Below are 13,604 nucleotides of genomic sequence, written 5' to 3' on the forward strand. Positions count from 1 at the left end.
CTGTTAAAGTGAAAAAACTGGCATACATAACATTATATTCCTGCTGTCTGTGTTTGAATGTGACACTACACACGTTGCTACACAGAGGAGAGCCGACGGGTGAACACACGGCGTTGCTATGTTACTGTGACACAACCGCCAACATAACGTGCACGTAAACTCGTGTTAGCAAAGCGATATAGGTAAGAGAATAATATAGTTCGTGGATGCAATGACTGCCTACCCGGTGAAACGGTGAAAAGAAGAGCTGCAGTGGTCTTAAGTAGGGGAACTACAAGAGTTTCGCGGCAAATTTTAGGCACACTCGGTTTGTATCACTAGTCAGTGACGTATCGCTTATGCGGTGCAACTTCCTGGGAGTTTCTGAACTAATATATTAAAAAAAAAAAAAAAAAGTGTAGGAATTTACATTATTATTATTATTATTATTATTTGGGAATGTGTCAAACAAGTGACGAAAGTGTCAGCCTAAAATGCGTGTTGTTATAATTTTAAAAAAAAAAAAAAAACGTTACAGACGTTACATATTTTCAACACCCTGCGTGTCGAACGTGAGGAGCTGACGCACTCTCACCCTGCTGGACGCTGCCTCTCCTTCACTCTGCCTCAAACACTAGCTACTTCAACCCACCGTAGAGACACAACGGCTGTGCAACCGATTATAAACCAAAGCGGTAAGGCAACACTACATATCCGCAGCATCCCGTCAGTCGCCGGTTGCGACGAAACACCGCTAACCGGGCAGTTGCGATCACCTAACACGAGGCGGTTAGCCGTTAACACCTCGATTTTGCTAGTGTGTGTGACAGCTCGGGGGCGCCGGTGTTTGGCCGTTTTCAAGCGTTAGCAAGCCAACGGTGCCAGGTAACGATCGTTAGCTTAGCCCCGACACGACACAGCGCCGTGTCATTACGATCCCTTGATCATATGCGCACATCGACGCCAAAAATCGTGTCTAAACTGTAAGCAGTCGCACTTAAATTCGGCGTTGATCCGGAAACCCGAGCGGTAGTTGTTAAATAATAAAGCAAAACTCGGTAACTTTTGGGCCTGGCTCGTATGTGTTGCCCAGCAATATGCCGCAACGGACGGTGTGTTCTAACGTTAGCCAGTACAATTAATTTGCGCTTTAAATGAAACGTTGCGCTGCTTGGCTACACGGGTTATCAGCCGAATTTTAATCCCACACATATATCATCGGGCTGAACTGTAGCATGTCATTATGGGCTATCTTGTGATCGCCGATACAAAGGGAGCATTAAATCCCCCTATTTAGTAATGGAGTCTGGTGTGACGAAGTCGCCGTGCAGTGGCGAGCGAAAACTAGCGTTTAAGTTGCTCTAAATGCAAAAGTGAAGCTTTTATTTTCGACTGGTTCTCCAAACATCGTCTTCTGTGCCATGGTACAAGTATGTATTAATAAATTACACATCCCCTGGCTCAGTTTGCTTACAGCTGAGATTGAACTGTTTCACACATTGGTATCTAAAACAACAATATCTCTCTTTGCTGTAATCTTATTCTAATCTGAATATATTCTAAGTATGTTTAAAAATCAGTGAGTGACTGTAGATATATTTTTACCAGTGGTGCACAGCAGCTGAGTACAGCTCCATTACTGTTGTCAGGAGGATTATAGGAGTACAGTGTATATCCTGACTTGAACTGGATTTATTCTTGCACAAGGCCACGAATAATTTAGCCGGTAACTAAATATTGTGGTTGTAACCCGTAACTGTTCAAGAGACGCCCCGGCCCGGGCGGCGATCGCCTCATTGACTCGGTGGAGATGGCGGTGAGGCTGCCACCAATGAGGCTGAGCATCTTGATGGTATCATTTTCAATACGGCAGCAAGCGGAGCCTGGTGGAAGCCTGGTGGGTGGAGAGTGGATGCTTGTTCAGTCCCTGCGGCTGCTGTTTTAGAGAGTGGAGATGATTTGTTAATCTTCACAGGGGCAGGCTGCTATGCTGCATGCTCCATATTGTCTCCCTTTACATGCTGTTCTGCAGAATCCTTACTATTATTAACATATCTGTAAGCTGCAGTGATTTGTTGTGCCCAATCTAGAGTGATGTGTTTCACAAGCGGTTACTTGCTGGTGGGGTACAGTGCGTTAGTAGGTGGTCGTCTCATTAAAGTACACTAAATCATCGCTCAAATGTGCTCCTGCGATTGTCTCCATTCCCCTTCAAGGCTTAAAATAAATGCTAATAATTGCTTGCCAAAAACAGTTTCACCCGGCGGCCGCTCAGGCCACTGCAGCCGCCGCTCTGTTGACCATTCATTACGCAGGTTAGGGCGTATTTGAAGCCGATGACATTATCAAGATATCGAGGTTGAGGGTTGCCGTGTAATAGCTTTCACCAAAGATGTGGCGCGATGGCTAAATAATTCATCGGCTTCCCGGGGGGGGATAAAAAATTCCTATAATATTTGGTCTGGGCCATTAAATAATTCATCCCCCTATCCATAAATTGTTTGTTCAATTGGTGACCTTTTCGTGGGATTAAGAAAGCACAATAATAAATTCTTCAGAGACCCGGCATAACGAATGGTACAATTATGAGGCAGGATTGGATCGGATCGCCTGTCGGAGCCTGGTGTTGGTTGCTAAGTGACAGCAGGAACTTTTCCGCCCACTGTGTTTGCTGTTAAAGTCTGAGTGACTGAAAGGACGAAAACAATCACATTATGGCAGTCTAGACTTCAGCTGTGCACAGGACCTGTTAGTGACTTCCTATGTCTTTGACAGCCTGTCACTCACTAAGTGATGAGAGTGCTCCGTGAAGTAGATTATATTTACGACTCGCTCGTGTCCGCGCACGAAGAAGACGCAATTATTGATATTTAATTAAACAAGCGTGCGATTGTCTAATGGAGGAGGCTGTGATTCCTTATTGTTTGTCCCTGTTAAATATATAAAGATGAACTCGATGAGGGTTTTCTGTTTGAGTAATAGGTGGTGGTTGCTCGCCGTCTCTTTGTCAGTGGGATTAGCTGTAGCCTTGTCGTCGTGTGTGAAAAGCAGGGTGCCAGCTTTAATGGGAAGGTAGCCCAGTGAACAGCTCGGCCTCTCAGCGGCCAGCGCCTCCCCATCGACTCTCCACCTGGTCTTTGAGCACCTAGCTGGCCACGGACACGTCGCTCCTGTCCCCTGTCTTCTCTTCCTCCCCGTTTGTCGCCTCTCCTTCTCCTTTTTTCTCGCTTCCTCTGCGCTCCCTTTCTTTTTCTTTTTTTTTCGCCTTTTCTATCTAAGCGCTCTACCTCCCACCCTCCCGCTTTCTCCTCTTCCCCTCAGTCTCCTTCCATCCATCCCATGTCCCTGGCTGCCCTTTCCTCCTCCTCCTTCTCCTCCTCCTCCTCCTCCTCCTCCTCCTCCTCCTCTTCTTCTTCCCCCGCCTCCGTCCTAAAGCAGAGTAGCTAATGAAGAGGCCCATTTAGCCGGTGACTTTGGTTCAGTCAACGCTCCGTAGCGCCGGCCCGGCCTCGGCTGCCGTGACTGGCTGTTGAGGCTCTGACATCACACAGGGGCCAGCTGTTGATTTGGCGCTGTCTCCAAGGCTGGCTGGCTTGATGGGTTGTGGCAGGTAGACTTGTGCTCACACAGCGCTCTCCCTCCCACCCTCCCATCCCGCTCTCTCTCTCTCTCTCTCTCTCTCTCTCTCTCACCCACTCCCCCTCGCCCTCTCCCTCTACACTCTCCGCTCCCCGTCTTACACTCTCACTCAGTCGAGCGAGCGTACAGGAGGCAGCAGGCAGCTGCCGAGGAGCGAGCTGGAAGGCGACTCCAGCCTCCTCCAGCAAATTGTGCCTCCTGTACAATGGAAACTAAACAGCCGCATAGCAGAAGGGATGGAGGGCAGAGCTGCCGGGCAGGTATGTCCTGCAGCCTTCAGCCACTTTAATAGCAGGCATGCGTCTTCTTATTAACTGTTAATATTTCCTCTGGTTCTTTTTTAGTTGTGCTTTTTCAAGATTTTTGTTGTTGCGTTTGAATCTGTTGATGTTTCTGCAGCTTTCTTGCCACATAAGGTGAATGCATGTTCCATTCACTTAAAGTCAAAGTAGGAGATGAGAAAAAAACAAAACATTTCTTCTCCACTCTGTTTTTATGATGTCTCTGACCTGCGTGGCATCAAGGCAGTGAGCAAGTCTGCGGTCTTTTTCCCGACTTCTCCTCTGGCCCCGGTTAAACTGAGTGCGACGTGAGATTCGGCGTGCCGTCGGCGGCGCTCGCCGAGCCCGAGCCAGAGCTTTCGAAATCTCCTGGCCAGTTTGCCAGAGCTGCTTCTGCTTTTCATTACGGGGATAATTAACCGAGATCAGCCAATAAGAGGCTTCGCTCGGCACCATTCTCCTGCCAGGCTCGTCCTGCGTCTCCCCCGTCTCCCCCCCCCGTCTCCCCTGTTTGTTCTGCAGGTGTTGTCTGCAAATTGACTTTTAATGACTCCGCCAGACTTTTTGAGTTATTCCTCTCTCCTAAGGCTCCATAGGTTAAAACTGCTAGACTTGCATGTTAGTTTTCGGTGTTTATTGTTTCTGCTGTAATTGCCGAGATTGATATTCCCTGCAAGCTGTCCTGTGGGAAAGGTAATGGATTACCTACATGCTCTGCTGTGGATTTAATTTATTAATGCTGGCTGGCTGCGCCTCTGCTGTGCCGCACCGCCTTATGCGACCTGGAGGCAGAGCGAGCAGCACAATTAGAGGCTCATTTGTGCCTGTTTATGTTTTTGCTGTTAATTCAGTCTGAGCTATTTGCAGGCAGTTCCTTAAGCTGACTCTGCCTCGGCTGCCCTGAAATCGAGGCGAGCGCTGTATGAAAGTGATATAATTTCATAGGCTTTACCCTAATCGTTTTCTGGTCCAATTATATCGCTCCCCTGTCAGTGCTTTCCTTGCTTTGCAATTAGCAGAAATGGCTTGAAAATGGGAGATTAGTTACTCAGTTAAGCAAAACGCAGAAATCAATTTTATTGCAGCGCCAGGAATGTGAACCAGCATTAGTAAGCTAATTAACTGTTTATTTGATGCCTGATTTTATTAGTCAGGCGGCTTGTCCTGCAATCTTCAGGATCCGATTTATTTTAAATATCTCTTTGTTGCCTTGTCTGCGATTAATTCCTCAGACAGGGAACGTTTGGCTCCTTTTCTTTGTGGGTTGAATGTACAGTTTTTCTATTCAGAAATCTCCAGCAGGTGACACAGGCCAGACATGGCATTACATTTGTAACTATGTCTCCCCGCTTTTGTCTCGCAGTGCTCCGCTGACTGGGGCTGCGTTTAGTATTCTGCGTCTCTGCAGACAATATCCCAGCTGTTTGGCACCGCTCCGACTGTTGTCCTTCTTATTTGACACTCGGAAGAGCTCCTGAGCTGCAATGAAGCTTGAATTATTTGCAGAAAGATGCTGCTGCTTGTTGTTTCCCCCCCCCAACCCCGACAAATCGCAGGCGGATTTTTATTTTGCGAGGCGTCTGAAGGTGAAAGCTTGTGCTTTTTCGCCCCTTTGACTCATCTTCCCGTTCTCCTCCGTGGGTAGAGCAGCAGGAGATAGGTGGAGGGAGGGATTGAGGGTCCTCCACCTCCAGTTGAGCTGGTTGCAGCCCAGACAAGAGCCCAGATCGAGAGCAGAGCGGAGGTGTGGGAGGGAAAGGTCAGTCTTTCCAAGAGCGACCGAGGTGAACGTGTGAAAAGGGGAAAGAAAATAAGTACAGTGGAGTGTGCTTGCGTGCCATCAGCGGCAGGCTCTTATACGCTCCACAGTGATTGAGAAATTTCTCATTAGCTCGCCATCGAACATAATTGTCGGAGAGCGTGGTCCGTTAAGCGCGCGGTGTGTGATTAACTCGGCACAGTTGACGGCCACCCTTATGACCCCACTGTGGGTTTGCCATCAGTAGTATGTGTGCAGAGGAGATTGTGTTATTCCTACTGCAATAAAAAAAAATATCATATTTGTGACTGCAATTATTGTTGAATATATTCTCATCCTTCTAATTTTAATGCATTCGTGAATTTGTGTGCAGATGGGAAGGTTTGGTGTAGCTGTGTGTGTGTGTGTGTGTGTGTGAGGCTGCTGATATGCCATCGGCCGTGGCAGCTAAGGCGGTCTGACGCTGAACGGTGCCTGAGGAAGCCTCTTTAAGGCTGATGCGCTCTGCAGCGACTGTAATACCAATGAACCACTCCCTGCCAGCTACGGCGCAGCGCTAGAGGACACACAGGCTGCTGGCGAGGCGTCTCCACAAGTTGCATGCGCGTTAGAAGCGGCTGAGCACAAACTGGGGGGGACGCTCCCCGGTCTATTGTAGGTGTGCGTTGCTTTTACCGTTGCTCACCAGGTCCGTGTGAAGCCCGGCAGCCATTCGACTAAACCACAGCGGCGCTCTCCGCTCAGCAGCCGTAAAACCTGAAGCCCCCCTCGGCCAGACTCGGCCGCAGTCAGAGCAACTTTTACACTCTGCAAGTGTGTGAGAGATCGCTCTAGGACCAGCTCTGAATTACAGAGCAGCCTCCACATTTTTCCATTTCAGACGTTTAGCCCGCACACTCATCCGCAGCGGCTTCAATTGGCACCGTTTCTGCTTTCAACCGCGAAGCAAGGAGGGCAAGATCTAAAGCCACGGCACCGAGATGATACTCCTGTCACACATGAACAACCGTGTAAAAGAAAAAAAAAAAAAAAAAAAGCAAAGCGCTGGGAGCATCTGGAATAGATGAGAGCGAATAGAACAGCGAGAGGTTTAAAGATAAGAGCATCTCAGAGCAAAAAGATACGGGTGACGCCGCCTTGAGATGGCACGGTAACGCCACCCGGCGACGAACTCCACGCTCTGAGCGTTTACAGTCGATATCGCCGGTTCGGTTTTTGAACAAAAGCAGCGCGCCAGATGGCGGCGGCTCCGCGGCGCGTCTCTCCCACCCATCATCGGCTCAGTCTGCGCCTCTGGCTCCAGGCAGAGGTGTCATGAGAATGGAGATCACGCAGCGTGCGGGGATTTCACTTGACCTTTTTTATTATTTATTTTCGGCTGGCATGGGCGTCTCGCAAGGCTGCACCGGGAGCCGGCACACCTCGGCGTAACTCATTGAGGCGGAGGTTTTACTTTTAGGAGAATGACGTAATCTGATGGGGAGCGGGACTGATTCATTGATTAGTTGGGAATCAGTTGGCGGCCACCACGTCAGCTGTGGTGGACTGCTGGTCAGATGAAACAAATCATTGAAAGGTATAACCTTACGTTGGGTTTTTGGGTAATCTGTGATTTTCTCACTCAAACCAAATGATCAGTTGATGAAATGTGTAAAGAACTGTGGCTGATTCATTTGAAATGCCACTAATTGTTAATTGCAATCCTAATTTGATGTTTAGCAGCCTCATCTGGCATCTATGCCCAACTACTGCCAGTAAAGTGAGCCGCTAATGCCACATTTTCGCTGCATCGACGGGGAACATCGATAATTAAAGCAGCAGTTCAGCAGTGGCTGCATGGAAAAATACAGATTTTGTCGTAAAGCTGCGTTTTGTTTCTCCAGCACCGAGCTCGCGCGTAGCAGCTCTGTTGTTATTGGCTTTCTCAGACGTCTGCCCTGCCCGACCAGTGTCGCCCCGTAGTTCAGCTCGAAAGGAATCCGCTGTAAAATAGAGATCCGAAATTTATGTGCCACCAAATGGCAGAGGATTTTGAGCTGAGAAATGCTATCTCCCCCCGCTGCTCTCTGAATTCCTAATGCTTGGTTTTTACGAGGTTGGCAGGGGTGCCTTCTCCTGTTGCCTCCGCCGCACTCCCAATCTCTGTGCTCATCCATTATTTATGGCGCGCAGGCACGCATAGGCCCAGAAATACACACTCGCCACGGTTTTACTTTTTTGCTCCGACTCACAAATATCTCAGAGTTTCTGACATGTCGACTCCTGTCAGTTCCTGTGACCTCAGTGGCACCGCCGCTCCCAACCTACCCCCACCCCTTCCCCCGCCCCCACACCCCTTCCCCGCCCCTATTGCCGCAGCACTAACCCCGTGGCTCTCTGGGTTGCAGGTCAGCAGGGGTCATGAGGGCGTCGGAGGCCCCGCTTGCTGTTCAGAGCAGCTGAAGCAGACATGGGCAGAGAAATCTCGGATGGCATCGGTAGGCTCAGCCTCATCGACTTCACCAGCCGCATCGTCGTTTGCAACAACCACCACGGGCTACGCAACAAGTACGTCTCCCAATTTACGTCTACATGACCAGAATAGCTTGACAAATTTAGAGGAAGTCGGCTAAGAATATGTAGCATTCCTGCTGATTACATTGATCAGACAGTTGGTGGCGCTAATCCGTCAATCGGAAGGTTAAATAATAGTTAAAATAAATCAGAAGAATGATGTAAGTAAAAGATTGTGGAGACCATGAAGGTAATTTAACAATTAGACTTATTTGATGTGTTGATTTTAAGAAAGTGTTGTGTCCTCGTTGCATGCATGTGATGTTGTTTCTCCTTTCCAGTCACATTTTGCTTTTGTTCACGCACCACTTTCACACATTTCGTCGAGGCGTTTCTGGCCTGCCCACACACAGACTGTGCACAGGAACTGGCGGATCGGAGCTCGCTCGACAACAGGAGCGGGCAACAAAAACACAACCTCAACCTAATGTTGTATTTCGATAAAACATCCACAATTGCGTGGTGATAACTTCTCGTTGCGTAACCCGATGCTGCACAGAACCCAAGTTTAACAGCCTTGCACGTGTTTCTTAGCAATCGCTTATCACTTCCCGCCATCACCCACACAGTCCACCAATGCATTTTCCGCTTATACGGACATGATCCTCCAGTTGTGCCCTAATGTTAGAGCCTACACAAAGCAAATAAATAAATAATAGATCATGTTTTGACTTTACTTTGTGCAAACAGGGTTTTTTAAAGCTCAACAAACTAGAGTAAAGTTGGGTGTTCTGCACATAACCACCAAGAAAGCAGGGATTGATTCAGATCAACCACAAGAGACATTCTGAAATGCGTATCATACTTTCTAGGAGGAAGTTGGAGTCATCCATCACATGACAGAGCAAAGTTAAGTGAGTCATAAATGTGTAAATGTTGGTACACGTACTGGATATATAAGAAATAATGTTTTCAGTCTGACTCATAAAAGACCAATTTGCTGCTCCCTAAATTCCTTAATGCAACACTAAAGGCAAAATGATGATCCATACTGTTTACGCTTTTCCAAACATCGCCGATTCCAAAGCGGCGCACGGCGCAATTACCCCGGCCTTAAGAGACGAGACGCAGACATCCAAACGCATCAAAGTCGGCAGCCGAATGTAGTCCAGCACCCCGGTCCCATGATAAAGTGTGTTTGGGAGAATGAATGATTCGGTGAGGGACAAAATGGCCATCCATCACAAGCCCAGCTCTTGAAAATATCTGTCCAATATTGCAAATCTTCAACAGAGCAACTCAAGAGACTTCACTCATCAAAATGTCAGCAACAGACACTAAATATTCAAAGGCCTGCGCAGCACTCTGGAGTATTAAGCTGTTTTCCTTCAGAATGTAAAAATAATGTAAAGCAGCAGCCGGCATTGCTTTTGTCAAACCTCTGACAGGTCATTGAAATTCAACATCTGAACTCTCCAGTGCCCGGCTATATTTTAGCTAACCTCTTAGCCTTGGAGCGTCGAGTTAGCGGCGCATCCGAGGCGCGGAGAGCCGCAGACCCTCGCTAAAAGTCAATTACCCTGTCATGGAGGAATTGGTTGCCACCTTTTTTAAGGAGCGCGGCGCCCACCGCTCGCTGCCTCAGCTCTTTTGGGACGGAGATAAACAATCAGGCAGCCGCTCCGCTGCTCGGCGATCAGATAGGAAAATGGCTCTGATCACTGCCGGGCAAATAGGTTGAGGCCCTCCACTGATTGGTGGAGGGCTGGAACACACACGCAGCCGGTCACGTACACACTCGAGCACAGACAGAGTAAGTGCTGTCATGTGTGGATCCAGTTTTGATGTGCAAAGTGAATTTGATGAGCCCGTTTCTAATTAACCTATTAATCATAGCTCTCATGTACCAGATGTCTGCGCCCCCCCCACCCCCCTTCTTCTTCGTCTTCTTGCGAGTGTGCGTCTCTGTGTGTGTATGTTACGCTGCATGGGGCCCGGCTGCATAATTAGGGCACATCAGCAGCATGGACTCACACCACGGCTTCAACACAGGGAGGTCATGGCATTACACAGATACGTCCTGCAGCAGAGCATAGGTGCGAGGCAACTTATGTTCCAGGATCGGGAACCGTGTGGAGTTATTTTATTTTGACGAGTCTACTGTGAATTAGTCTAAAAACCTACGTCTGTTTTGAGGTGAAGTCAGAACACGGGTCTCTCACCTTTGCACAGCTTAAATATTCTCTTTGTGTTTAGGAGTCAAGTCTTTGGACGAATACGCAGAGAGATTAAAAACCTTCGAATAAATTAATTTCAACATTGGCTGATAGTGAATCAGAAATGTCATATATATATATATAAAATACACGTAAATACGGCGACCGAGTGTTTCAGTTTGGATAAAACAACCTCCTTCCATCATGTTTGAATCTGAATCTTATTTTCTCACAGTAGCAAACTGCTCCCGCTGCGTTTTGTCCGGCCGCGTCCATTGTCCCGAGCCGAACAGCTGCGGAGCTGTGAGAAAGCACTGACTCCCGACCACATACTGTGCCGGTGACACCAACTGCCTCCTCTCTCTTTTCTCCTGCCCGCTTGCCGCCGCGCGAACCTTTGTAATCGCGCGCCCTCTCTCTCTCTCTCTCTCGGCGGCCGGGCGTCATTTATAACCCGAACAACGGCTCAATTCCATTCAAACGGGGGAGCTATCGATTATGTTATTAGCAACACTTGTGTTGGCCCCGCAATAACGGCTCGAGCGGGCCTGTCGCAGCGAAGGGCCGAACAGTGTTGGCTGCGTATTGCGTCTTCATCAAAGTGATGCCAACAAGAATAAATCCTGAGCACTGTTTGAACAAATAGTGGTGAAGAACACATATCTTCTATCTAATCATCCAACGTGAACAAGTAAGTTTTATTTATCTACTGTGTTATAGACTAACTTTACATTTATTTATAGACATTAATGTCACATTCATAGGCAGTTTATTTGTCATTAATAGAGACCTGTTTAATTTTATGCATTGTTTAAGTTAATCTGATGCAGTTAAGATAAAAAATAAACTCTTTTGTCTTTTCCACAGTCTGAAAAGAAGCATGAAGCTGATGACTGACCTGAGCTGCTTTACCTCACCATGCTTTCTTATTGTGTTAATAATTCTGGATGTACAGGATGGTTTGCTGTTATTTCTGAACTAATAAACTAAACTAATAAATCTGATCTTGTTGGTGTAAACAGAAAGATTCCTTATTATTTTTTTGTCTTAATGGAGTGAAATGTGCATACTGAAGGAGGCCGCCGTCTTGTCATTCATCCCAGAAACCTTCCTGTCTTCCAGGTTCTCCGTATTCGCCAGCGTCTCCCTGTAAGACTTTGCAATGAGAATGTCCGATACCATTGACACTGAAACGATGAAGGTTTCCGAGGCCACCGACGCGGTGTCATCGTCGGCGAAAGACAACGCCGCCAAGGCTGAGGTCTCTGAGCCGAGCCAGAGCGGCAGAGACGAGCACGCCGGCAACAATCAGAGGGACGCGCAGGTAAAGAAGTCGGCCTCGGCTGAATGAGATTCATAGTCGTTCAAAAAAAAAAAAAACTCCAGTTCATATATACACAACTGACTGGTATTTTATAAATTGAATGATTGAGGTCTTTTGTGACAGGAAGTGTCACTTTCAGATAGCAGCCTTACTGGACTCAGAGTAAGCTGAGGACACTTGACAGCCTCACTACACATTTCCACTCTTCCCCTGCACTCATTTCCATGAAAATTCAGTAGCAGTGAGCGTCAAACCCCCGACCGCCCTGGGGATCTCCTGTCACCTGCGGCATTCAACATGATTTTCCAGGCTGCTTCAGCAAGAAAAATTATTCCTGGGTCCTGAAAAGTGTAATCTGCACAGACTGAAATAATAATGGCGGGTTAGGCTCAACACAGCGCGGAGGTCAGTCAGAGTGAGACTCTCAGGAGCCAGGTAGAGTGGTGGAGGTGTCGCTTCCATGGGAGACATCAAAGCAGCGACTCACTGGGGATTCAGGACAGCTGAGGTCACTTTCAGATGAACCGCTAATTAATTAGGTCTCTCTGTCATTGCGACGTTGTGCTTTAGGACTGCAGAGAATTTGCGCTTATTAATTTGGCTGTTAAAGGAAAACTGGTGCCGACTGGTTTCGTGCACACAGAGGAATAGGCGGCAAATTGCGAAATTAGCGAAAGCATGTGAAATCTCGCCGAGTGTGCTCAAAGAAACAAAATCCAGGGTAGGGAAAAGGATTGTCTCTTTGGCCGAAGCCTAAAAATAGGATTCAGGCCAATCTGGCCTTGTGGTTGGAGGCAGGGAGAGCGAGCAAGCAAACAAGGAGGGAGGGAGGGAGGGAGGGAGGGAGGGAGTCAGGCAGGCAGATAATCGGAGCTCAAATCCTGGCTTATCTACCAACTTCCTGCGTCTATGTTACCCCAAGGAACAGAATGACACCAGCGTGGTGGGAGCAGCAGGGGAGAGAGGAGGGGAGGAAGGAGGGAGAGATGGGTGGAGAGGTTGTAAGAAGGAGGGATTAGGGAGAGGAGGAAGGTAAAGGCGCAAAAAAAGAGACATGTTATTGGAGAATAATGAGAAGAGAGGAAAGCAGGAAGATGACTGGGTTGGATTGAACTATTCCTATGAAAGAAAAAATATCCTTATCCAGCAAAGTATATATTATCAAATTAGCTAGTCACTGACCAGACTTTTATTTTGAAAAGTTTGAAGAATGAGGTCAATTTAAAGATGCATTTATCCAAAATTAATTCTCCTGTACTTCTACTACTGATGCACACTATTTTAGCTCCAGTCACATAAATAGAATCTATTTTAAAGGAATATTTAAATGTTAGAAATGCAAACATGCAGTCAATGAAGAATCCCATATAAGTTGCCTTGTGGTCCCTTATAAGTTAGATTCAAACGCCTGTCTCGTCTAGTTTGCCTGGCAACCACGTGGTAACGATGGGCTCAGGCTGCTAAGCTAACCAGTCCTCATTTCTAACCTCATGTTCAGCTTAAGCAACCGGCTTTTGGTGTGAAAGTCAGTTCACTCGTACCGCTATGTCCGTGTCCACGTTGGCCGCGTTTTCCGCACGAGTCACATTGCCCTCCTTTCATGTCTCACCTCAAACTGACTTTGCATGTTCGGCCTGCCTCCTCCTCCTCCTCCTCCGGTGTGTTTTCCGTGACCTCCACAAATGTAGGTTGCGTCTCACTCTACCTCCGCTTCTAAAACTCACCCTGGCGTAATTATTTCACGGCCGTAGGAATGCCGAGAGATGCTGACGGCGCAGACGCCTCCCGACCTTTCCGCTCGTGATTTTCCCGCGGCGGAGGAGGCGAAGCTAATTCCGTGGCTCCGTGTAAGGGCATCGGTTAAACGGTGAAAATGCTCATTGTGGGAGGAATGGAGGAGGCAGGGAGGAATG

The 13,604-nt window shown here is 47.8% G+C and overlaps 1 protein-coding gene across 5 annotated transcripts in view; it reads left to right on the forward strand.

Annotated features, from left to right (window-relative positions):
- Window positions 1–577: 577 nt before the first annotated feature.
- The window catches only part of r3hdm1 (R3H domain containing 1), a 38,204-nt gene continuing 25,177 nt past the window's right edge, over window positions 578–13,604 (forward strand). For 3 of the 5 annotated variants that reach the window (XR_014699807.1, XM_084574339.1, XM_084574342.1), the window contains exons 1-3: window positions 578–674; window positions 8,046–8,205; window positions 11,490–11,691. Coding sequence is in view for 4 of the 5 variants with exons in the window: in XM_084574339.1 (XP_084430465.1) it covers window positions 11,530–11,691 (162 nt within the window). In the remaining variant the exon portion in view is untranslated. Of the gene's footprint in view, window positions 675–3,779; window positions 3,879–8,045; window positions 8,206–11,489; window positions 11,692–13,604 lie in introns of those variants that run through there. The other 2 variants (XM_084574340.1, XM_084574341.1) reach the window with 2 other exon arrangements.

Source organism: Chelon labrosus (assembly GCF_963514085.1).
Source record: "Chelon labrosus genome assembly, chromosome: 24".
NCBI classification, from domain to species: domain Eukaryota; kingdom Metazoa; phylum Chordata; class Actinopteri; order Mugiliformes; family Mugilidae; genus Chelon; species Chelon labrosus.